This window comes from Channa argus, chromosome 8 (genome assembly GCF_033026475.1).
Source record: "Channa argus isolate prfri chromosome 8, Channa argus male v1.0, whole genome shotgun sequence".
Classification (NCBI taxonomy): domain Eukaryota; kingdom Metazoa; phylum Chordata; class Actinopteri; order Anabantiformes; family Channidae; genus Channa; species Channa argus.
Genome location: NC_090204.1, coordinates 5,955,313 through 5,980,131, shown reverse-complemented (window position 1 = coordinate 5,980,131; position 24,819 = coordinate 5,955,313). Strand labels below are relative to the sequence as shown.

The 24,819-nt window shown below is 38.6% G+C and overlaps 1 protein-coding gene across 5 annotated transcripts in view; it reads left to right on the top strand.

Moving 5' to 3' along the window:
• Positions 1 to 24,819, top strand: part of suco (SUN domain containing ossification factor) — a 40,159-nt gene that overhangs the window by 11,108 nt on the left and 4,232 nt on the right. For 3 of the 5 annotated variants that reach the window (XM_067512171.1, XM_067512175.1, XM_067512174.1), the window contains exons 2-22: positions 4,685 to 4,793; positions 7,669 to 7,761; positions 8,094 to 8,416; positions 9,089 to 9,229; positions 9,561 to 9,744; positions 13,294 to 13,396; positions 13,844 to 13,971; positions 14,212 to 14,279; positions 15,827 to 15,934; positions 16,150 to 16,255; positions 17,332 to 17,352; positions 17,643 to 17,698; positions 18,591 to 18,682; positions 19,068 to 19,133; positions 19,777 to 19,860; positions 20,713 to 20,791; positions 20,992 to 22,347; positions 22,478 to 22,565; positions 22,670 to 22,774; positions 24,179 to 24,336; positions 24,610 to 24,701. In XM_067512171.1, the coding sequence (XP_067368272.1) occupies positions 4,685 to 4,793; positions 7,669 to 7,761; positions 8,094 to 8,416; positions 9,089 to 9,229; positions 9,561 to 9,744; positions 13,294 to 13,396; positions 13,844 to 13,971; positions 14,212 to 14,279; positions 15,827 to 15,934; positions 16,150 to 16,255; positions 17,332 to 17,352; positions 17,643 to 17,698; positions 18,591 to 18,682; positions 19,068 to 19,133; positions 19,777 to 19,860; positions 20,713 to 20,791; positions 20,992 to 22,347; positions 22,478 to 22,565; positions 22,670 to 22,774; positions 24,179 to 24,336; positions 24,610 to 24,701 (3,560 nt within the window). The remainder of the gene's footprint in view (positions 1 to 4,684; positions 4,794 to 7,668; positions 7,762 to 8,093; positions 8,417 to 9,088; positions 9,230 to 9,560; positions 9,745 to 13,293; positions 13,397 to 13,843; positions 13,972 to 14,211; positions 14,280 to 15,826; positions 15,935 to 16,149; positions 16,256 to 17,331; positions 17,353 to 17,642; positions 17,699 to 18,590; positions 18,683 to 19,067; positions 19,134 to 19,776; positions 19,861 to 20,712; positions 20,792 to 20,991; positions 22,348 to 22,477; positions 22,566 to 22,669; positions 22,775 to 24,178; positions 24,337 to 24,609; positions 24,702 to 24,819) is intronic. The other 2 variants (XM_067512173.1, XM_067512172.1) reach the window with 2 other exon arrangements.

Below are 24,819 nucleotides of genomic sequence, written 5' to 3'. Positions count from 1 at the left end.
GTAACTTAAGTATGTTAACCAGGTTGTCTAATTCACTCCTTTGACAGTGACTTAACCCTCTTTTTTAAATGTTTATTTCCCTTTCCTCTCTCTCTGTTTTCAGAATAGTTGGTGCAGTGACACAGGATTTAAAAAAAAATTAAAAAAAAGGCAATTAAGGAAGTAAACCACTTGATGTATTTCACGTGCTATGGGTGAGAAAACCCCTTTGTCTGCAACCCATCAGAGATTTAGAGCAGGAGAGGGAAAGGCAGTATCCTATCAGCCCTGGCTGAGGTTATGTGCTGTACATGGTGTATTAGTGTCGTGTTGTGACATGAAAGGGCAGAATGACACAGTCAAAGCTCTTCTGATTCAGGATAACACAAACAAAATGCTGTAACCTACAACTCTAAAACTTTCACAAGACAAACATCTTCCCTAAGAGATGCGGCTCATTAATATTTAAGTTTCTGCCAAATAAAGTTATCCTCAGCCTGTTTTTGTGTCAAGCCAGTCATTTGGTACAGTACAGTTGATTTAGTTGAGTTACAGCATGTCCACTGAATCTGAATGGCCCTAAAGCCAACAGGAAATATCAGAGGATTTGGCTTCTCGAAACCAGCACAGACAGCATATAGGAACTCATATCCAGTATGTCTGTGTATGTTTGCAGTGTTCTGTAGCTTTTCATTATATTACACCCCACATTTCTCAATTTAATCTGAGGTAGGCATCACAGTGTTATAAGGATAAAAATGTCTTCAAATGTCACGGCCCGGATGCAATTTTATACTCGGGCAAGACACAGATGCTCTCTGAGATTAAGAGGTGCCTGACCATGCATTGTCATAGTCATTGTCTAGGGGTGATAAGCAAGCTGATAATTTCCTCTTAAGGACTTGCAGCAATGTGATTATGTGAGTTCCCTTTTACAGTACACTAAGCTTTCCACTCAACAAAACATATATTACAAAAATATTTGGCAGTTTTTGTTTGTTTTCTTTTTAGATTTCTTTAAAACCCCCAGGTGCTACTGAACTACAACAGGAAGAAGGGATAAAGAATGACGTAAACTGTATTTGCAGGCTGCTGAGTCATTAGTTTACCCTCAGGCTCTTCCTTCATGGCTGTGGCATTGACACACTACTGATAAGGAATCTACATACCACAATAAAATACTTATGCTTTTGTTGTTCTAAGTGTCGCTTTCTCCATGTGGGTCATAAGTTAACATTCCTACTGGTGCGTAACCATTTCAATAAAAAGGAGGTAAAATTCAGCCCTCTTCACATTTTGTATTTCCTTTTTTTTGTCACAGTCGGACTTGAAATAACACGCAACTCAGTCATTACACGGTATCTGGTGTCAAATTCTGCCTCATATTTTTATCTTTGTATTTGAATATTGATCATCAGAATAAAGACTTGGCACGTTGCAGTTCGTATTGTCATATTGCGGAAGTCAGTCTATTTGCATTCTTCGTCATGGAAGTTTATTCAGGATTGTTTACTCTGTGATGTGTTCACTTAAACTTACACTTAGCCATGCAATCACTTTTTCACCCACATATCATTACACATTTAATTTTTTTGAATTGAAGGCTTTTTAAAAATGATAGAAAACAAAGTCATGCAGCCATAAAGGGGTTATTAATAACATCAATCAGTTTGAACAATTTATTAATACCAGCAACTGTAAATACAAATTTTTTTAACAACATTTGCTAAGTTCTAGTAACTAGCATTCATTATATGAAACTAGACTGTGCAGCTAGACAATAAAGCATCCCAGGTTTTTTTCAAAGACTACGCAGCGAATTGTACCCTGATCTAAATAATCATATCACCAATTCACCTGTGCAGAAATTTGATAAGAAATTCTATGGCTTTGAGTCATCCTGCACAAAGACTTCGGTAGTGATATTTGGAAGGCTTGAGTTTGAAATTATTACATTAAATTCAGTAGGTTATAAAATGTTTTCAATTTGACATTTAAATTTCAGAGTTTGAAAAAAGTAATTTTTACAGCACTATGTTACATAACGATATTGCACCTACAGTGAAATCTGTGAAAGATGTCTTTGTGCCTCTGTGTGTGCTGGTGTAGTTTAGAATGGTGGGGGACACAGGAGACATTTGAAACGCAGCACAATATAGTTTCAGGCTATGGATCTAAGTTTAGCCAGGAACCTATATTAGCTCACGGTTCATCTTTACTGCTTATTGCTGTAGACTGCAGAGTTCTTAGGTTTCCCTCCCTGGCTTTGTGGCCATTTCTAGCGCTTTAGGGTTAAGTGTATATTAGGAGGTGTTAATTTATAGTAACAAGCATACTTTGCATCATCAGCAGGGGTACAAAATGGCAGCAGTAAAACTCATATCTGTGTCAGAGATGGCTGTCTCTCGGATTTGTTAGAGTACTCTTAGAAACCATGACTTTTTGTTAATTAGCTCAACATTTAGGCAAGAACCAGTCAATCAAGAGACAATAATTATATAACTATTACCATTTAGCTTCCATCACCTTTATTACAACACAGACAAAATACATGTTGTATTCAATAAAGGATGACAGCACTTCTGTAAAAACTAAATGGCAGACCAACCTGAGTAGGAATTGCTCCAATATTTGGATTAACACCCTATCTTATTAAATTTTCATTTGCATAAATGTGGTGTATTATAACTTTCAGAAGGTACTTTTATGTAGCCTGGTGTTCTTGTCATCTTTTATCTCTTCTTTCAAACATCTCAGAAGTATATAGATAGAATACTGAATGAGAGTAGAGTGTAGAGTGTATGTAGCGTATGAGTGAATGTAGAATGATTTACATAGATGGTTGTCTCTCTGTGAAGGTGTGTCTGACCTTAGTCATCTCCCACTGACAGTCTGGCTGACAGGGTGCTAATATGACTCTTCATGGGTCCTACTCTCCACATGGTATTTGTTTCTAAGCTGTGTGTTTCCATGTCACTGATGTGAGGTGTTGGCATGCCCTCTTTGCACTTTGAACTCAGGCTTTGAGGATTTCTGGTTTCAGGATACGTTCAATACACTTGTCAAACCAGGTCCCCATATATAAAACATTTATAGAACATGGCAACATTTTTTACCAATATTTTTGAGCTACATTTCACTTATTACACTTATTAAGTAGTTTACCATAATTTTAGTATCCAGTTTTAGTGGTTTTGCTCAATAGAGGCCATTTTGAAAAAGTCTGTTTGATGCGGATGCATTTTGAGTTTAACTTAACTAACCTAAATGGAAAAACATGTTTGCATCTAAGCAGAAGGAACATGTTCAGACAGATTTCTTTTGTCAGGTTGGTTTAGTCTCAACCTGCTTTATTCCTTATTTCATTTCAGTTCCAACGATAAGCTAACCAACTAAGAATCAGAACTATCTCTGTGGCTTTATCTCTCCCCCTCCCATGCTCCCTTTTTCTTTGTATTACTGAATCTCTTATAGTGCAGAGCATTGTCATTCAAATGCGGTTCATTTATCTAACTTCTATAATAACATAGATAGAGAAGCAGTGGGTCCTGTGTTTTTAAAGTGGCCCAGTTGTCTGGCACGTTTTCTGGCACAGATAATGTAGGTTAGTCTGGGCTCCAGCTTCTTCTCACTGTTGGCCCAGTTACTAAAAAGTAGCTGTTTTTTTTCTGAGACCTGTCACAATCCAGCTTTCTGTTGTATAAAAAAATTTGCCCAAACAATTTTGGTCTAAGCTCTAATCTGTCCCTAAACCACCTGGATCCCTTACATAGAGTTATTTTCCAAGGAAAGACAGATGACATACACTTTGTAGTGTACGCACCTCGCTTTAAACACAGCAAACCTGCCGTCATTGACAAAGCAGACTTTACAGTCTGGTTACAAGAAGATAGGAAATGTCCACTCCAAGGTACAGTTATTTATTTATTTATTTTTTAAAGGCACAGCGAAATATTCAGCTTTTTCCAATCTATCACACAGCATTCAACTGAGGGCACCCACCAAAAACAATGGCAAGTTCAGCAAAAATTATCAAAGCCATGTCTGTATATTGTCAAGTAAGTCGATAAATTAAAATAGTCACAAGCCTAGATTTTTTTTTTGCTATTTTGTTCTCTACATTATGACTGTCATTAGAAACATCATCAAGTGGCATGAAGCCGAACACTCATGCAAAATATGGAGACTAAAACTAAACCTGAGATTTGCATTAGTTATCTTGGGTTCGTGTATACCTTGTGGGCAGAAGGAAACGGAAGAGAAATAAGGAAGAGAAGGCAGAGAAGACTGAATGGCTAAAAGATTGTTCTACAACTAAAGAGCCAGAATGTATTAACTACATCTGCTGTGTGTCTCTAATACCTGAAATGACCTCATCAAAAAAAGACACAAGACCCACCTAGCATTGGACACTTTAATTTGACAGCGGAACTGGACTCCTGTACTGCAGTGCCAGGTTAACACAAGTCAAATCTGTCACCTGGCTCTTTATTGTTGTTTATTCAGTATTTTCTGTCAGTCTTCTGCTATCTGCCACTCCTTGTGGAACTAATATTACTAACTCCAGTTTTAGTTAGATTTCACCCCATTGGTCTCTGCTTTTCCACATGCACATACAGACTCTTTGGTGCTACTATACTCAGAGCTTGCCTTGTCAGGGCCCAAAGAGCCTCTATTCTCTAACAAATTTTCCTGTGTGTTTTAGGTATCCCAGTCAACATGTGTATTGTTCAGAGCCGAGCTCGTCTGGCCCAGGTCTATCTGCAGAGGACAAAAACCTTGAGGGTCAGGAGCAGGTCTCCACAAAGCACGAGGTTTGTGGAAATTGACTGGTTTTTAAAACATGTTAACAAAAGCTCAGTGATAACAAGCATTACTTGTTATCAATAACTACCAAATAAAATAAAAAAATCACTTTTTCTTGGTGTCTAAAAATTCTAGACAAATTATAGAAAGACTTTTCTAACCATCAAGGCCATAATAAAATGTTGTTTAATTTTATAGTAGATACATTTTTATGGATGTCTGAAAGGGTGGGGGACATTGATACATCTTTTTTGAAATGCGCATTGTCACAAGTTAGGCTAGAAATTAACGGTACACGAAGATTTGGTACCTTGGACAATAAATAAAATTACCTCACAGTGTGTGGATTTAGTTGCTCAAAGGTTAACTAGAGCACAAAAATATAAATATTTGTGTTTTGAAATCCCCGGATATGAATTCTTCAAGACACCACTGAGATTAGCGATAAGAAAATAAACTTGTTGAGCTGTTTCTTCTCTCTGAGTCAAGTGTCCCTGTCTGCAGCAGAGAGGGAGAAGACACCTCAGGTAAAGTCCAAGTTGCTCCTTAACTTGACCAGACAACATCAGTACTCTGTCGGGTACTGGGGTAAAAACGCTCCATAATAGCATCCGCTGTGCCCTTAGTTCTCCATCTACTGTCATGTGTTCACCACAAAAAGCTTGTTGGCTTATCGCTAACTGCTACAAACACATTAGCTTACGTCTACCTAAAGCTGGAAGTCCTAAAAGGACGCTGAGACAGTCACAGTCCCAAACCAGACAGGACCCTGTAGCTGTCAGCAGAGTCCCCATCAGCAGCAGACAGAGGAGGACAGGGATCAGTAATAGTGCCTGCTTTCATGATCATTCTAAAATTCTGTATCAGTATTTTAACTAAAGCAAACTGTTTACTGAGGAAATGTAGATTGCACCACATTCCTTTAACTTAAATGGAACAAGCTCTTGCTTTAATTATATTTTGGAGAGACTTCATATCAATCTGTAAAACACAGATTACCAGTTAAGACTGGCCTATTTTTGGGGGGAGGAATAATGCCCTGCAGTGCATACTTGGAAATATTATATTGAAATATAAATGACTGATGGGTTTATTTCTTTATTTTTAATACATTAATTATGTTATGTTATTATATTATTATATATTAATTGACAAATAAAGACAATAATAGGAATTTAATAAATAGAAATAATCGACAAAAAAAAATAATCGTTAGGTGCAGCCCTAGACGTCTGTACAATGGAGACTGTTGTTGTTATTAGAGTCAGTGTATGAGTTATCAAAATACAAAAAGTGACTGGAGCTGGATTATGCACTTGATAACCAACTAAACCCTGGTGAGAAGTAGGAGGCTTAGAGAAAGGAGGAGTAGTGATTGGCATGAATGGTCACAGAAACCAGCCCATAAATGGTGGGAGTGTGAGAGTGTTACATAAGCAATGGAACTCTCACTGCTTCATCTTAACCTCTCCAAGTTTACCTCTGACAATGCTGTGTAATAGTGGGACATAGTTGGAAATGTGTCCGGAAATATTTAGTTGTATGTGCATTAACCCACGTGTGTAAATGCATACAGAAAAATGTCAACACCACGGACTGAAAATACAGGGCCATATGAACCAGCTTAGAACCTGATGAGTGCATATGTTGGTTGACCTGACACACTTTCATGCATAGATGTAAGTAGCTATTCATACAAGTTCAAAATACACTATTCTCCATTCAGAGGGGGCCTGTTGGATCAGTGGTAGAGCATTGGGTTGGGATGCAGAAGGCAGCGGGTTTGAATCTCACCCCCACCCAGCCACCAAGGGCCACCTTGGTGCCAAGCCTGCTTAAAATGGGAGGGTTGTAGCAGGAAGGGCATCTGCGTAAAAACGCATGCCAAATCAACGTGCGGCACATGTTTCGACAAGCCCAAAGCCGTTGATCTTTGAAGAGCTTGTTCCAGTCAAGTTAAAGGAATGTGGTGCAATCTACATTTCCTCAGTAAACGGTTCAGTATCACATCCCAGGGATCACTTACTAATGCCTGCCCTCCTCTGTCTGCTGCTAATGGGGAGTCTGCTCACATCTACAGGGTCCTGTCTGGTTTGGGAGTGTGACTGTCTCAGTGTTCACCAGAATCTGTGGCACATTAGTTTGAACAGTTAGCGCAGCACATACAGCTTTTTTGACTTCCAGCTTTAGGTGTATATAAGCGTGTTCGTAGCAGTTACCGATTAGCCAGGAAGCTTGTTGTGGTGTAATCTGTTACGTCTCCCCAACCCTATTTGAAAGCAGCCCAGCTAAAATAGGGGGTCCAGAGAATACCAAGTTTTCCCTATTCTTAGCTGTTTTGTTCTCTCTGTAACCTTAGGATGGATTAGTATTTGATCTTACTCAGCTACTTTGTCAGCTGGATGCATGTCATTGCCTACATTCACACCAGAGAGAAAATGGTTTTGTAAGAAACTCATATTCATAATCTTATAAATGGATTCTCATAGTTCTCTATGTGCATGGGGATCAGAATAAATGATAATTTGGGGATGTGAGTGTGTTTTGGTATGCATGTGAGAGCAGAGAAGAAGAGAATCATTGTTTGTGGTCCAGCAACAAACAGACATGCCAGGGGAGGTCAACAGGCCTGGCAGTTTCTTATAATACAGTCTTTGTCCAGCAAAAAAGTTTTTTCACAACCAGTGATTCAAAGATATTATACATCTGACTTGTTTTTTTGTTGTTGTTGTTTTTTTAAACTCAGTGCATTTGTTAAATTTAACATTATCCAGTCAAAATGTTTTTCTGCATTTGTTAAGTGATTCATTATTTAAAATAAAGTAAAAAAAATTCCTCCTTATATCTGTGTTTTTTTTTCCTGTTTTCTTTTTTCTCTCCTAGGTGGAAGAGTGGCCGACACACACATCATACAATATGGGACTAGAGACAGACAGAGCAGAATTAGAGAAGGAAGCTCATAAAGAAATATACCAGGTAAAACTATGAGTCTATCAGTCCTTAAAACTTGTTAAATACTGATGAAAATATGTTTGCCACACCAGGTTAAGGTAGTGAATTATTGTGAAAATTAAATGACCTTCAAAAAATGTAATAGCTACAATATAATGTGCCAAGTATTGAATAATTATAGTTTATTATTGTTTAAAACAATACATAATAGTAATAAAGGGATACTCTGTTAATGGAACTAACAAACACATGAAAGCCGAGTTATAGAAAGTTGAGTTATATACATATATATTAGTAATAGGGCAATGTTTTGTAAATGTTTTGTTATTTTATTTGCAACTTGCTTTGTCTTCCAGACTGTGAATCCTCAGGCAGCTGAGGTGGAAGAGACCAAGTCGGACTCAGAATCTGATATTGTACCTGATGCTCCTGAGCCAGAACCCACCCCAGACCCCCAAGCTAATTTAGATCTGCATACTGACACTGAGGACCATGAAGAGAGAGCCCAAGTATCCTCGACTCCAGAACCAGTTCCACTGTTCACAGATTCTTCATCCCAAGCAGAAGATTCCAGTGACACCCCTGCTGCACATCCCAGCCTGGACCCAAGCCCAGCCACATCCCCTGATGAAGCTGTAAACACACCTACCTCACAGAGCACCGACCCAACTCTTACAGGGTAAGCTCACATTCACTTGCTTATGTCAGGGACTCTTGGATTAGAACTTGGCATGTTAAAGCCAATTTCATATTAATTCAGATGTTTTTGGTAATTGTTTTGTCATATTGTACATACACATTTCTTTTCAACTGGCTGTTAAATCTACCTGTCTTTTACATTTTGTTAATTAGTTTGCTTTATTTCACTTTTTAATTTTTACTTTAGCCACCGAAAAGCTAAAAGGACAGATGCATATTTTAGAGTCGATTTTCATGACAGTGGTAGCCACTGTTGTGAAGTTGCACTCGTGTGCAAATTTGTTTTCTGACTGGACTTTGTAATGGAAGTCTGTAGAACTCTTCAATGTGGACATGAAACTGCAACCCAGATGATTCTGGATATGTTGGGGAGGAACTTTCAAGAAGAAAATGTCGTTTGCCAACGTTTGTTTTAAGGGATCACTCCAAAATCCCGACCAGCGAGTGACCTCTCCATCCCTTTTGTTCATCCGTCTCTCTCTTTACAGTTCTTACTTTTTTTTTCTTCCCCCCGCTCCTGCTTTCCTTCCATTCTGTGTTAATTATCTACTCTGCCTTTCCCCTTTTATTCCTTTCTACCTTATTACCTTCCTATCTCTACCTCCCAAATATAAGGAGATGTGGTAAACACCATGTCCTTTCTTTCCCCCAGTGCAGTGTGGGTTGCCAGTGCAGGAGATGAACTCCCAGTAGACAACTTTGTCTTTGCTGAGCACTCTGTTTCACAGTACAGGGTCATTCCCCCCGAACTGGCAACCTGTGAAAATTCTCCTTTTGGCAGCCCTCCCCTCAGGTGAGTTTCTAACCCCCAGAGGCCAATCAAAGCACAGAGACAGGTAATGAAGGTACAAGCTATACCTCTCTGTTGTGCACAGCCGTCGCCCACTGACCTTGCTCTCCAATTTTTTTTTTATTTTTTTTTTTTTGCTGCTGATGACAAAGACCTGGCCATATTGTCAAATACACTGAATCTATTTTGTTAGCACCATGTTTCCAACATTACTTTGCACTTAATTGTGTTTTCCACCCTCTTTATCCTTATCCCTTATCCCTTGTCTGTTTCTCTCTTCCCTTTAACTCAATCTCAATCCCGCTGACCTCTGTCCGAACTGTCTGTGTTGTAGTGTCGATGAGGCTTGCACAGAGGACCTGCAGTCAGACCAGAGCCACAGTTTTGGTTCTGAAGCAGATGTCCAGTCCACACCAAGTCACGTGGGCTTTGAGCAGCAGCAACAACAGGAGCTGGAGAATGAGTCATCAGATTTGGACCGTGAAGGCAACACCTCCCGCCACCACCAAAAACAGCAGGTCAGGAGAACACTGTTCCCAAGTTTTCAGACTAAACAATCAGTTCACTTCCTAATAATTAGTAGCTTAAAAGCAGAACATTATGGAAGTCTCTATGCCTTCTTCTATGCACCTTAATTGTGTGGTGTGCCACAAGGTTCTGTTCTTGGTCCCATCTTGTTCTGGGTTGCATTTTGTTTTGGACGTAATTCAGGTACATAATAAGGAGTTTTAAAGGTATATCTTAATACTGCAAATCAGACTATGTACCTATACATCTGTTGGACATCAAAATATTTATATACACGTTTTTGTAATTGCAATTAAATATTAAATGGTTGATAATTCTCCACAGCCTAATAAAGATAAACCTTTTTGTTTTTTTTGTTTTTTTTGTGCGCCTGTCGGTGTTGTCCCATAGATGCAGATAAGTTGTGGTTCTTTATTTATGAAATGCTCAGTCAGAATCTTGGTGTCAATTTTGACCAAGTGCTGACTCTGGATCAGCATTTGTGAATTGTTTGAGTCATTTCTGCTAATGTCAAATGTAAGATTCATATTGACAGGATGAGAAATGTACTTAATGTAGGTAATGGTAGAATGCTATTGTTCATAATTAATTGAAGTGATCTAGAGAAATGGCCTTTAAATCAACTTACTATCAAAAACTTGTTATTAGTTTCTTAGAAGACAATTGTTATGGTTGTTGTATATTTGTAATAAACCCAAAATCAGGTCCTTATTTATTTTATTTTTTTTTTCATCAAAAATTGGGTAGGTACCAGAGGAAACAGCTTTTCTCGATTCAAAAGGACAAAAGTGGCAAAAGTTGAACAGGATGTTGTGCCCCTTTAAGATCTGAAAACAGGCTTTCTTAGACAGCAGGAAAGACTGTTCAGATTTGCCTTTGATTAAGGACTCTATCTATCCTACTGTCGTTTTATCCATATGTACAGTACAGTATTTCTTCTTTTTGCCATCGAGTTATATTTTAATTAATTTTTTATGTGAAGCAAATTGTTATGTCAAAAAAGTGCTATATAAATAAACTCAACTTGTTGGTTTAGTATTACTAGCCATAGGCATAAACATTAGTGTTGCAGGTATAGTATCATGATGGAAAATTTGACTCTTGGATAAGACATAAATGCAGGGTGGAAAATGTTGCTGTCAGTTTTCAGAATGTCTTTCTAGTCTTTTAGAAAGACTCAGATTTCCATAAACTTTTCAAATATTCAGTGCCCACAGCTGTTGTAGCAGCTTTTGAATGTTTTATATAATGACTCAGCTTTCTTTCATTTGCATTTGTCATGGTTGAAGGATAATGAAAGAAGAGTATTCCGGGGGAAATGTAACCGGTTTGTAAAGGAGGCCTTCACTGATTTTAAACTTGCTTCTTTTGGTTCTAGCTTAGGTAGTACATTTACAGTGTATATACATTTCATTAAACTTCCCTCTGACTTCACTATATCAAAATATCTCTTTAATTGTAGCTAAAAAATGCCTCCAGATGACATCACTTGGAGGAACCTTAAGTTCATTATGTTATATTGTTGCTTACACTATAACGTTTGTAATCATGGTTAACCTGGTTTTCCAGAGCTCCCCCAAAGTTTAAATGAATAATGCTCATTTACACCGTAAGCTAAGGCCATGGAAAGCAAGGTGAAAATTGGTGAAGTCGCCCTTTTTAAGGGGATTTTGTGCATTGTGTATTTGTTTTTTGTTTTGCTGTTTTTAAGCCAGGATCTGCTGACTAATCTTTATGTGGCTGGTAATGACTCCCGTGAGCCTCTGGGTGTGTTTACATAAGAGCTCGTAGAGTTGGTAGATTTTTAGGATCAGACTCTGAGGTCCACAAGGGCACTTGTATGATCCATATTATTATTCACAGCTCACTGCATGTTTTAATTCCCATGGGCTAGCTGATTACCCATTAGCTGTGGATAGAAGTCTCTTAACTGTTAATCAGTGCCTATAGCATGTAGCTTATATAAAGGCTCAGTGATGTTATCCAGTTCTTAAAATTATTTTATGAAAATCTTTGTGTTTTTTTCTCTCCTATTATGGACTTGTCACATATATAAAATGTTTTTGTATGTGATTTCAGGCATGTAAGAAGACTTTATTTTCCAATGAACTAAAAGATCTGTTGTGATACTGTGTTGTTCATAAAGGAGGCTTTTAAAATACAACTTTGGTCATTTTTTAAAAAATTAACCGAATTATTCGATCAATCATATTCAATCATCATACGCATGCTAAAACTAACATGGAATCTACACTACTCATGTTAAAAATAGATAAGCCAGACATAAAGCTCTACTGGGTAACATGATTCTTCATTCCATGAGATGTAGTCAACATATTTTTAATAAATGTCACCCTACATGCTTCAAATTGGCATTTCCTTGTACAGCCCCTGGTCAACTGAACAAGCATGATATCTTTTATGGAGCATTCACATTAGTTTGAACAATATTTCTGTTAATCACACTGTATGAATTAAAGAAATGTTCTTTGGTGGAGCGGTGTGTCTGGAGTATAGACATACTGTATAAACCTAGAAGCTCTTCTGTCCTCTAGAACATACATTAGCATTCCACCATATTGGACTGGGCATGTTTTTTTAAACATGATCTATGAAAAGATAGGGATATTCCACTTTCAGGTGACTTATGGAAAATTTTAAAAACTTCATGCTACAGTGATATTATATCATGAAAGTAGTGCATTTAAGTAGAAACATACAGTGGTAATTTCTTCATCTCAAACAATTTATTGAAACAAAAGCTAACAACAGTGGTGGGTATACCACAACAAAAAAGGACAATGTCTCAATAACTTTTCAATTGTTAAGTTTCATCTTGGTCTCATTATGGTAAAATGAGAACAGCATGATGAAGAGGACTGTTTGAATACAAATTGTCATGGAACCAGAGCATTTAGTCGTCAATTAATGGATCAGACACGATCCTAGAATAAAGTTTTTCCGGTTAATCATCTTGTTAGACAACAGCATGTTATGCAGTAAGTACTGAAACATTGAACAGTTGTGTATGTGCATTCAAAAGTCTAGTGGTAAAATTGTAAAGGAGTTCTTGAGCTACATTTAGTACAAAAAATTTTTTTTCAGCAGTCACTCAGAATCTTGATTTTTACATACACCTCAAGTACTTAGCAGCCTAACAAAGTCAATTGCATGTAGGAAATTACTATAATTGTCATAAACAATTTGTTTATTAAAATTTGTGTTTGTCAAGCATGGATTTGGCACAATTTGCAGCAACTACTCAGAGGAAACAAATGCAAGCATGGGAGAACATTCAAAATCCACAGTAAGGTCGCAGCCGGCAGGTAAATTCCATTCGTAAACCACCTAGCTGTGGCAGCGCTATCCACCCCACCCCCATGCTGCCCTTTCTTGTCTACTGTGAATGCTCCAGTAGACAGTAGATACATTTTCTCTGTGCCTTGCTTGTATTAGGATATTAGGGTGACATTGGTTGTCTAACACTTCTACTTTCTTTATGGGCATGTGTATATGATGTACCTTTCTTTGTGTTTTAGCCAGGGGATATCAAAGAGACCGATCCCTCAGTGCCCAGCAAAGAAGACATCCCCACCTTCGATGAGTGGAAGAAACAAGTCATGGAGGTGGAGAAAGAGAAAAGTAGGTGCATTCGAATTAAAAAAATAAATAAATATTAAAGCGCATTCATATAAAAAGTGTACATTTCCTTGAAGTCCAAAGGCCTATTTTAGTCTGAGGATAACACCACGATAGTTTGATGATGACACACCCAAGCACAGTTTGCAGCACAGCTTGTGTAGACAAATGAGGCTTTCACTTTTCAGTTTTATTCTCCATCTTATCTTATTTCTTTGTTGTCCTTCTTACTAAGGTTTTTTAGCCTTGCCTCTCCTCTTTGTGTTCTATTCCTGTCTATCTTTCCCGTCATCTCCCTCTCAGTTCTCCTTCTCCCTTTGCATGCAATGTGCAGTGGTCAGTGGAGCGTGTGTTTGTATGTTGCGTAACCTGTCTCTACTTGTTCCTCTCAGACAAGACTTTTTTTTTTAGTGTCTCCAATGGACCTAATGTAACACTCTCTCCATCAAGGTCAGTCTCTCCATGCCTCTATGAGCGGCAGCTCCCATTCAGCTAAGAAGGGCCCGAAAAACTTCAAGAATAACTATGCCTCTGTGGAGTGTGGTGCCAAGATACTCTCTGCCAACAATGAGGCCAAGGTTAAACACACATCACCCATGTTCCCTGTCACCTACACACAAAATAATGTGCTTAGACAGCTAAGCATAGAGGTACTGTCATGCTCCATCACCAGTTGAAACATACCCACCTTTACTTTTAGGATCAGCTAATTTGAGACTTTTAATAGAAGTTATATTTTTATAAATTACTGAATAAGTGAATATAAATTGCATGGTTGTCCAGAGCAACTCACTTGACTTCTTTTGTCTCTCTTTCAGAGCACTTCTGCCATTCTCATGGAGAATATGGATCTTTACATGTTAAATCCTTGCAGCAACAAAATCTGGTTAGTGTACTGGTGTTATACAGTTTATATATGTCACATCCAAATTTGAGATGATGTACAACTCAATTTCCAAAAAAGTTGGGACAATGTGAAAACGTAAATAAAAATAGAATGCAATGATTTGCAAATCTTATCAGCACATATTTTATTCACAGTAGAACATAAACAAAATATCCGATGTTGAAACTGAGACTTTTTACCTTTTTATAGAAAATTAGCTCATTTTGAATTTGAAGGCGGCTACACATCTCAAAAAAAGTTGGAAGAGGGCCAACAGAAGGCTGGAAAAGTAAATGCCCCAAAAAGAAATGCAGGAGCATCGCAAAACTTATTAGGTTATTAGGTTAACAGGTCAGTAACATGGGTATAAAAGGAGCATTTCAGAGAGGCAGAACCTCTGGAATGTAAAGATGGACAGAGGTTCACCAATCTGTGACATACTGAGTCTAACAATTGTGGAACAATTTCAGAAAAATATTCCTCAGGGTAAAATTGCATGGACTTTGAAGATCCCACCTTCTACATTATATAATGTCATCAAAAGATTCAGAGAATCAGGAGGAATCTTTGTGTGCAGGGGACAAGGCTGAACGTCAAATCTGAATAAGCGTGATCTTCGAGCCCTCAGGCAGCACTGCATTAAAAACAGACATGATTCTCTACTTGACATCACTGCATGAGCTCAGGAACACTTCCAGAAATCCCTGTCTGTGAACACAGTTCCCTGTGCAATCCACAAACGTTAGTTAAAGCTGTATCATTCAAAGAAGAAGCCATATGTGAACACGATCCAGAAATGCTGCAGTGTTCACTGGGCCAAAGCTCATTTAAAACGGTTTTGAGGTAAAATAGAAAACTGCTCTTTGGTCAGATTAATAAAAAGATGAAATTATGTTTGGAAACGATGGACACCCTTTCCTGCAGACTAAAGAGGAGAAGGACCATGTAGCTTGTTATCAGTGGACAGTTCAAAAGCCTGCATCTCTGATGGTATGGGGCTGCATTAGTGCCTAAGTCATGGGCATGGTTTTGAGGAGAATGGTCCGGGCATGGAACTGGCCTGCCTGCCTGCTGTCCAGACCTCTCACCAATAAAAAACATTTGGCACCTCATAAAACAAAAAAATCCATGAACAAAGGCACATGACGTTGAGCAGCTGGAATCCTGCAATCCTGCATCAGACAAGAATCGAAAACATTCCTCTCCTAAACCTCCAGCACCTGGTCTCCTCACGTCCCAAATGTTAGAAGAAGTTGTTAGAAGAAGTAAACACAATGGTAAACATCACCCTGCTCCAGTTTTTTTGAGATGTGTTGCTGTTGCAAAATGAGCTAATATTTTCCATGAAATGGTAAAATTTCTCAGTTTCAACATCTGATAAGTTGTTTGGCTTCTATTATGAATAAAATAAGGGTTGATGAGATTTGCAAATCATACCATTCTATTTTTATTTACTTTTTACACATCTTTCTAAGTTATTCGGAATTGGGGTTGTACATTTTATGTGCGTTTATCTTTGGATAAAAATTCTGTTTACATCTCTTCAGGTTTGTGATAGAGCTCTGTGAGCCTATCCAAGTCAAGCAGCTGGACATTGCTAACTTCGAGCTCTTCTCATCAACACCAAAAGATTTTTTAGTTTCCATCAGTGACAGGTATACTGCACTAGTTTTCTGCATGTGCACACAATCACTTATAAGCTTGCAGCAAAATTGAGATAAAAGTGACCCTGCAGAGAAAAGGTTTCCCTTAATTTGGGTGAGGGACAGCCCTGTAGTCACAGGAGCATTTACATCCAGCTTTTGATAACCTGCCAAATTTCATTTAAAGTACAAATATTATGCTTACTTTTCCATTGCTCTGTTTTTAGATATCCTACCAATAAGTGGGTCAAGCTGGGTACTTTCCACGCCCGTGATGAGCGCATAGTCCAGAGTTTTCCACTGGATGAACAACTTTACGCTAAATATGTGAAGGTATGGCCTTTCACACCTTACTGCTAGAACAGTACATTTATATCAAAATAAGAGGAATTCAAAAAATAATTATTCTCAGCCGTGTGTTACACTTTAGTAAAATAATGTGCCCAGGCTGTAGTTTCAGCGTAAGGAAGGCAGTTAGGATTTCATGTTAAGTTAGTTGTGCCATCAGTGCTGCCTGTAGCTTCTCCTTTGACTCAAGAAAGAAATTCGACTGTAAAACACACAGTGCACCCTTAAGAACAGTAGATGTGCATAACTATTAGTATAACTATGACTTGGATGTCGTGACCAATTGGACCCTTGGCAAACAATTACAGTTGAGATTAAGTGTTTTTTTTTTTGTTTGTTTTTAACAAAAAAGTTATTTTATGTAGATCCAATCCTTTTTGGTTCAGTCACACAGTTTCCCTGTTGCTGAGTTTGTTCCCTGTATCTATTCACTCACTCAGTCTGTGTTTCATTGTGACACACTAAACATAAAAAGTGTTTGTTATTGGAAATAGGTCTTGCATGTCTGTTATTTTTAGGTCTCGGTTGTTGTCAAATCCACTCTTGGGTTTTTATGAGTTGTGTTTAAACAGGCTCTTACATCACCCTTCTACCCTCATTGTTGCAGACTGAATATTCATTGTGTATAGTTGTTAGTAGATTCATGCTCTGTGCTCTCCTTTATATGTGGTAAGTGTGGGTGTGATGTGTGGATGCATGCTGATTCAAAATTATAGCATTTTTATAACAAACAGAGTTTGGTTTTGAAAGTTTCAGGATTACATACTTTAATCTGATATAAGCAGCTTGAATCTGTTCTGTCTTTCTAATTTCCTCAATCTGTCCTGGTTTGTCTGTCTGTCCTTTTGTCTTGCTTGTGCTTTTTCCTAACCGCTTGTTAAAAACATCTCTCTGGTATCCGATCTGTTAGAGAACAATGATCCGACATTCAGAATAACAGCAGGATGTATGAGAGAGCCAAACTGTAAAAGAATGCTTGACTTGCTTTTAGCTTGACTCAGTCTTATTTTTTTCTTTTTCCTGTTTTATTTCTCTCTCCTCCTGTCTTTCTCTTGCATCAGATGTTCATCAAGTACATAAAGGTTAGCACTCTTCTCTCTCTGCCCAATGTTATGATGCACTTTAAAACACGTGGTTTTTTTTTAATGGTCGCACACTAATGGGTGAGCTTTGGCAGAGCACTCAGTCTTAATGCATGTGAAACATACAGTATTTATCAACTAGAAAATGCAAGCAATGTCTTTTGTCAGTGTTTGTTCACTTTAGTATGCATTTGCACATGTTTATGGGATACACTTAAATATGTATACCTTAAACTGACAGTGTTGTTAAAAGGTGGATGATGTTTAAGTGTTTTTCATGTTCCTTGCAGGTTGAACTGCTCTCGCACTTTGGTTCAGAACACTTCTGTCCCCTCAGCCTCATCAGGTGAGACAGAAATTCCTCTTCCCAGTTACAGTTCTAGACCTTTTCTTCAAGGAGAAAAAATCTGGAGGGGAGAAGGAAATTGGATCTGTATTTTAAACAACACAGTGTTTTATTCAGCCAGAAACTGCTTTTTACAAGTAATCTGAGTTTGACTTTACACTGGTAAAAAATAACTCAGAGGTAAAGGAGCAGCCAAATTGACTTATGTAGATGTATTTATTTTATTGGGTTATTGTTTTGTTTTGTAGTTTACAGTTTATTGTGCCAAATTTGATACATACAGAATTTATTCTTGTTTGATGTAAACCCACATGTGCCTGCATGCTTGTCCCTGATATTTAGGGTCATGTCATTTGGGGTCTGCTCTTGTTATGCTGTTGAAATTCGAAGGCCTGTAAAAACCACTCTTACGAGTATGAACACAATTTTCTGATCTCACAAATACTCTGAGAAAGAAAACATAACCTGTTAAGCCCCTGGTGGGAGGTAGATGCAGCTTGCCTAAACAGACAAAATACACCTGGCATGTTTTTTGATGGCGTCTTTTTGAAATACAGGAAAAAATACGTGCAAAGCATTTTATACATTTTTCACATACAATTATTTGTTGTACTTTACTGTTTACCTCGGAACAGGGTCAGTAGGGTTTAGGAGATTAAATTTGCCTCTCTAGAAGCTTGAAGAACACCATATTAATTACATCAACATACACAGGAGTGATGCAGATGCATAATAATACTACCTATACCATGCATAGGTTAGATTCTTTAAACAGTCTGCTGAGATCAGACATTCATCAGGAAACCACCACTACCTCTTATTGCTCCCAACTTGTTTTTTTTTTCTCCTGTATGTACATTTGTACCTAATGCATTCTGTATGTTTTGTATAGAGTGTTTGGTACTAGCATGGTCGAGGAGTATGAGGAGATAGCAGATTCACAGTATCCTTCAGAGAGACTAGAGTACTTGGAAGAAGATTATGGTGAGATGGTGACATAACTTATCTTAATATGATTGTAAATGTACCGTTTTTACTTAATTAACAGAATAATAATTAACAGAATAATAATTAACATAACTATTCAAATATTTTAATGCTGCCTTATCTTGGAGATAAATACATTCACTGCAAATCAGACTTCCAAATATCTTAGGCCAGACTTAACTGGTAATCCGTTGAAATGCTGCTGCTGAGTTTCCTTCATTAATTCCTCCAATCTATCAACATTGTTATGTATAATATTGTTAGGTTCTGCAGCAGTATAAAATTTAGGTAGTGTTGAATAGGATGAAATAAGAATGTGTTAATGTTAAACTGGAAGTTTGTATTTTAGCAGAAATAACCCAACGTATGTTTTTCTCTTCAGACTTTCCCCCTGGTTACCAACATTCAGAAGACAAGGCTTCTAAAAATCTGCTTGGCTCAGCAACCAGTATGTGTACACACACACTTGTGTGTAATTATAGACACCTTAGTAAAAACATTGTGGGTTTTGGAAATGTGTAAAGTGTAGAGACTTCATACCCCACAATTTTAACTGGCGTTTTAATCTGATACTTTATCCAAAAGAAAATATTTACCCTATTACAGTCATTTGTGCAGCAGCCCAAACATAAATCAACATCTTTTACAAGTTTTTTGACAATTTAACCACTTGAAATCACAAATACTTGTACACTAAGAATATTTGTGTTTGCAAATACTTTGAAATATTTAAAATATTTCTGTTTGCACTAGACACTGGACTTTTTTTTAAATCACAATCATAAAAATACTGGTGCCCTTCTGTCTCCCAAATTACCAGAGATTCCCTCTCTCCCACCCACCGAAGAATAAACCACAAGAAACAGCAGTGTGAACAAAAGAAAAACCTGTAGGAAAAGTTTCATTGCAGAAAAGTACAGAAAAGAAAATCATCTTAAAGTAGCTAAGAAATTCAGCAACAGAGAGGAGAGTAAAGAAAGAAGAAATGCCAAAGCCTATGGGTTCATATAAATGTCTGCCTTCAATTTGCATGTCAGCCTTTTTTTCTTTTTACCATATATAACTGGTGTGTCTGTTTTCTTTTCCTTTAGACGCTATCTTAAATATGGTAAACAACATTGCTGCTAACGTTTTAGGTGCTACGCCAGAGCTGGAGGGTGGAGCAGAAACAGGAGGTACTCATCCACTTATTTCCTTTATCAATCCTGTTTAACCTTTATGTCTGCAAGGGGGAGCTGCAGTGGGAGTTTTTCTTATAAATATTGCAGAACTTTAATTGGTGGAAACATATCTCTTGTAAATTCCCATACATAATTAAAAAATTCAATACTCTTCCATTTTGCCTACCCTCAACTTATACTCAAACTATTCAACTGCTTTTTATATACTTTTATTCTCCATTTTATGTATGTCTAGCCACTGGCCAGCCTGTCTGTCCACATATTGTTTAGATTAACTGCTCATGAAGCAGAGTCATTTTATTTTTCTCTCTTAAGTGCAAGCATATGCATAGCTTGAATGGCCATGTGTTTATATGTGCGGGCCACATGTTTGTTTGGTTGTTGGCAGGAGGTCAGAAGTATTACAGCAGAAGTTTGTCAATCTGTTTTACTTTTTGACAGAGAGCTCGAATGATTTGCCATTGAAGGGGGAGCCTGTGACGCCAAGCTTACTTCTTGCTCTTTTTTACCACACAGAGTTGTTAACTCTACAAAGTGTCTCTTTTAGTGCTGTCCCTGTGCAGTTACATTTCTGATTCCCATTAACTACCACAGAGTAAGGGGGAGAGTGTAGGAGTGAGATCAGCTCTAAGTGGACTAGACTGGTTCACAGTATTTCTCACTTAACCAAACATGGGCCTATGAGTCACACTGTGCAGGGGATACAGTCTCCATTATGCACTGTGCATTTTAGACCCACATTGGTTTGGAAAGAAACCTGCTTCAACACATTACACGGGTCTGTGCCTTTTAAACAGTGGTAAAGTGTCTTGTGAGTTAATTGTTGTGTTTGTCTCCAAATGATAGATAATATAACAGGAGAGGGGACTGAAAAGAAGGGAAAGACAGAAGTTGCATCTATGCTGGCTGAAACCCTTCCTGCAGAGTAAGAACAAAGACAATTAAACCAACCATGATGTAAATAGGTTTTTTTTGTAAATCAGTACTGTATGCGCCATAAAAGGATGAGTAAAGTTGGAATTCACATAGGTTTTTTTTATTTTACATCACTGTTCTTCTGTAACTATCCAAAGCAAAATTAATTGCAGTCTCTGTGCTAAATTTGTGTCTATATCTTACCTTCAGATTGGAGTCTGCAGAATCAGAACAGCCTGCAACTCAGGAGGACTCTTCAGCACCTTCCCCCACATCATCTGATTTGCATGAAGACAGGCAAATTGTCACTTTGGTTGAGGAGGAGGACGATGAAGAGCCCAGACAGTCTACTGTTACCCTGTTGGAGGAGGAGGGAGAGGAGGAGGAAGGAAAGACGGAGCAGGAGATTAGGAGGGAGCCAAACACAAACCAGTTGGAGAGTGAGACATACTGCCTTTTCTCTGCCTTCTCTTCCCTTTCTCTGTCCTGCATGGCCACCCTGCCGGAGCTGCTCCATGGCTGGTGTTCTGCCCAGTTGGCCAAGGAGAGACTCCGCAGCCTCAGGCAGAGGCAGTTGAGCTCTCAAACACGGACACACCCTGATGCAAACACCTTTGTCCAAACAAATACACCACAACAAATTTCTGTCCCTGTACCCACACCAGTACAAGAACCTCTTCCACTCACAGAGACCACTTCAGAGCCTGAGGTTCCCGCTATTGGACAAAGTGAGGGGGAACCTCTGGGTGAGTTGCCCAGCACTCAAACACATCTGACCCACGATCCTGAAGCACACACTTCAGAGCTCAACATCCTTCTGGAACCTAGTAGAACCTCCACCATCCCTCCTCACAGTTTCTCAGACATACCAAGTTCTGTGAACCGGCTGACCCCCACCCAGGAGGAGAAGCTGCTACCTCCCTTTAAAGATGTGGCCCTGGACCCCATCCTCACGCCTCCCCTCGAGACCATTTTAATCCCAGAGACACAGCAGGCCAACAGTGCCTCCCCCCCCCTTACTGTCAGCTCTTCCCCACAACCCTTGTCATCTGAGACAGATGACCTGTTTGTGATCCCTCCTGTCAGAGAGAAGCTGGTTCAGCCTCTTCCCACTGCATCAAGGCCCGAGGACCTTATCCCCCCTCCCACTGAACTGCCAACCGCTGTCCTAGCGATGGGCACTCACACAGACACAGTAAAATCAGGTACAGACAGTGGAGACCCACAGAGACATATTGGCCACATTTCTCAGCCCCATGTGGAGCAGGGAGACACTGTCACTCAGACTGGAGAGCCCCAGCGGACAGGGGACACGGTGGATGAGGACTTGCTAAGCAGTAATGGAAATGCTAACATCCACAGGACAGCTAATGACTTCTACGCAGAGCTACAAAATGGGGGAGATTATAATGGTGGAGCAGTGAATGGGAACAGTTTGTCGAATGGGGGAGCAGTGCATGGCTCCAGCCAGAAGGAAAGTGTGTTCATGAGGCTGAATAACAGGATCAAAGCTCTGGAAATGAACATGAGCCTGTCCAGCAGATATCTGGAGGAGCTCAGCCAGAGGTATAAACAATGGGCACTGAGAATTGTGTAGCAATAACTGTATGTCACTTTCAAGTACATACATATACATACATATTTCTTGTTATTTGCGTGATTTATTCCAAACGTTTGAAATGTGTGTTTTATTCAGATATCGTAAACAGATGGAAGAGATGCAGAGAGCCTTCAATAAAACAATCATCAAATTGCAGAACACCTCCCGCATCGCTGAGGAGCAGGTACTTTTTTGCAGTAACATAATCAGACCAAAGAAGCTACCCCACAGCCAGCAAGTACTTTAATATATAATTGTATTGTCTAAATATTCTGTGTATATTTTCAGGACCAGAAGCAGACAGACTCCATTCAGGTTCTGCAGAGTCAGCTGGAGAACATCACTAAACTAATGTTAAATCTCACCACTACAGTCAGCCAGCTGCAGAGAGAGGTAACCTACCTGCTATTGGTGATCACTACTACTTTGTGTACTGCTCAATGATTTCAGCTTTATGCCGCTGCTCTTCGGCCAGTCACAGTTAAGTCTATAAATGGTATTTGTGCACAAAATTTGCCTGCTTGGTGGCCATTCCCATTTTCTAAGAACATTTTAATGCCCCAGTAATTATTTAGAGCAAACAGACTCTTCAATATGTCTATAGAATTTCGTGCCAGACACAGAGTGAGACAGTTGTTGGTTTTACTCAAACATATTTGACAACTTACTCAGATTAAACAGACCATTGAAATGAGGTCAACCAGTCCTCCAGCAATCGCAGGGTTAGCGATTCAATTCCCAGCTCTTTCTGTCCATATTTCAAAGAGTCCTTGTGCAAAATGCTGAATCCCAAGTTGCTCCGGGTGGGTCAAGCCAGTGCTTTGCATGGTAGCTCTTCTGTCATTGGTGTGTGAATGGGTACATGAGAAGCAAAACAGTTACTTGACTAAACTGATTTTAAATCTTTTTTAAGACCATAATAGACAGCAGTGAACTTGTTATCATAGTAGTTGATTGAAGTGCAACATTAAAAATCAAACCATGCCAAACACAAACCAGAAGTTGATAAGATGATTTGATTTAGTGCTTGGAATGCAAAGAGGAACAAGGTATCTCAAGAAATTCATCTGAACATACAGAAATTACTTAGTTGTAAAGTAAAATAGAGAAATACAGAAAGATAATAACTGAAAAGTTACCAAATTATTTTGAATTTGTAAACCATTTCTAAATTTTGATGCACTTCAAGAGAGCTGTTGGAGAAGGTACATGACAAAATATGTTAAGATGGAATTAAGTTTAGCAAATTTAGAGTTTAGTGATACAGGAGAGACACAAAGAGATTTTTAGGTCATGTACAAATAGGACACGGGTGATAACATTCAAGTGTTCTTTCCACAACATTTGGATTTCCAGGTTATAAAAATGTTGACCAAGCAAATCATGGCCTTCAGGAATCCCACATTTTTGTCTGTTATTATTCCCACAATTTGTGCTTTTTATCTAAAATTTGTTAATTAGCTGATTTCAAAAGAAAACAATCTACTGACCTTTACTAAAAGCAAATAGTTTGTTTAGCTGAGGAAGTCTTCATTTTCACCTAAAGCCCCCAAGGAACGAACACACTATTTTATAAAAGGAAAAGAGTTTTATTTTGCATTTTGAATATTTTGTAGAAACGAGTGCCAAATAAAGGGGTACAGTTGTAAAATAGGCTTATATGGTACAGTGTGGTAACACTACAGGGCAAAAGCTGCTCCTAAAAAATGTATACTTTGTTTAATACAAATTTGAGATGTTATAAATGTACATAACTTTCAGAGTTTTCACTTTGGCTGTTTATGTTTTTCTTGGCAGGTGTCTGATCGTCAGAGCTATCTGGTGGTCTCTCTGGTTCTGTGTCTATCTCTGGGCCTCCTGCTGTGTCTCCAGTGCTGCCGCAGCTCCTCTCCCAGCCCCACCACCATTGCTGCTGCTACACTTCCCAAGAGCAATCACTACCCCAGTCCCAAGAGGTTTGTCCGACTCGTGCGCACAGACACGCACACGCTCACACCCTGTTCTGCTGTGTAAACGGGTGCTAATTCTGTCATTCTCACATCTGTCAATATGAACGATTACCCACAGTTTTATTTTTTATTTATTTATTTACTTCCTGTTTGAATAGAACATCTTAGATCTGGTCCGTACCTAGATTGTTGCTTTTATCCTGTTCTTGCACAAAATGTAGGAAGCTGGATCAGTGACAGCACAAACACTCAACATCGTTTTATTCCCCCCCTTGTTAGATGCTTCTCATCCTATGACGATATGAACCTGAAGCGCAGGGTTACCTGTCCCCTGGTTCGGTCCAAGTCATTCCATCTGTCGCCTACAGAAGGTAAGGGCCTAATAAACACACACACTATAACCAAAGTCTGTCTTTAAACCTGCCTTCTCTGTTTTAATGTTTCTTTCTCCCTCTGCTTTTGTCACTGAAACAATAGCAACATTAAAAT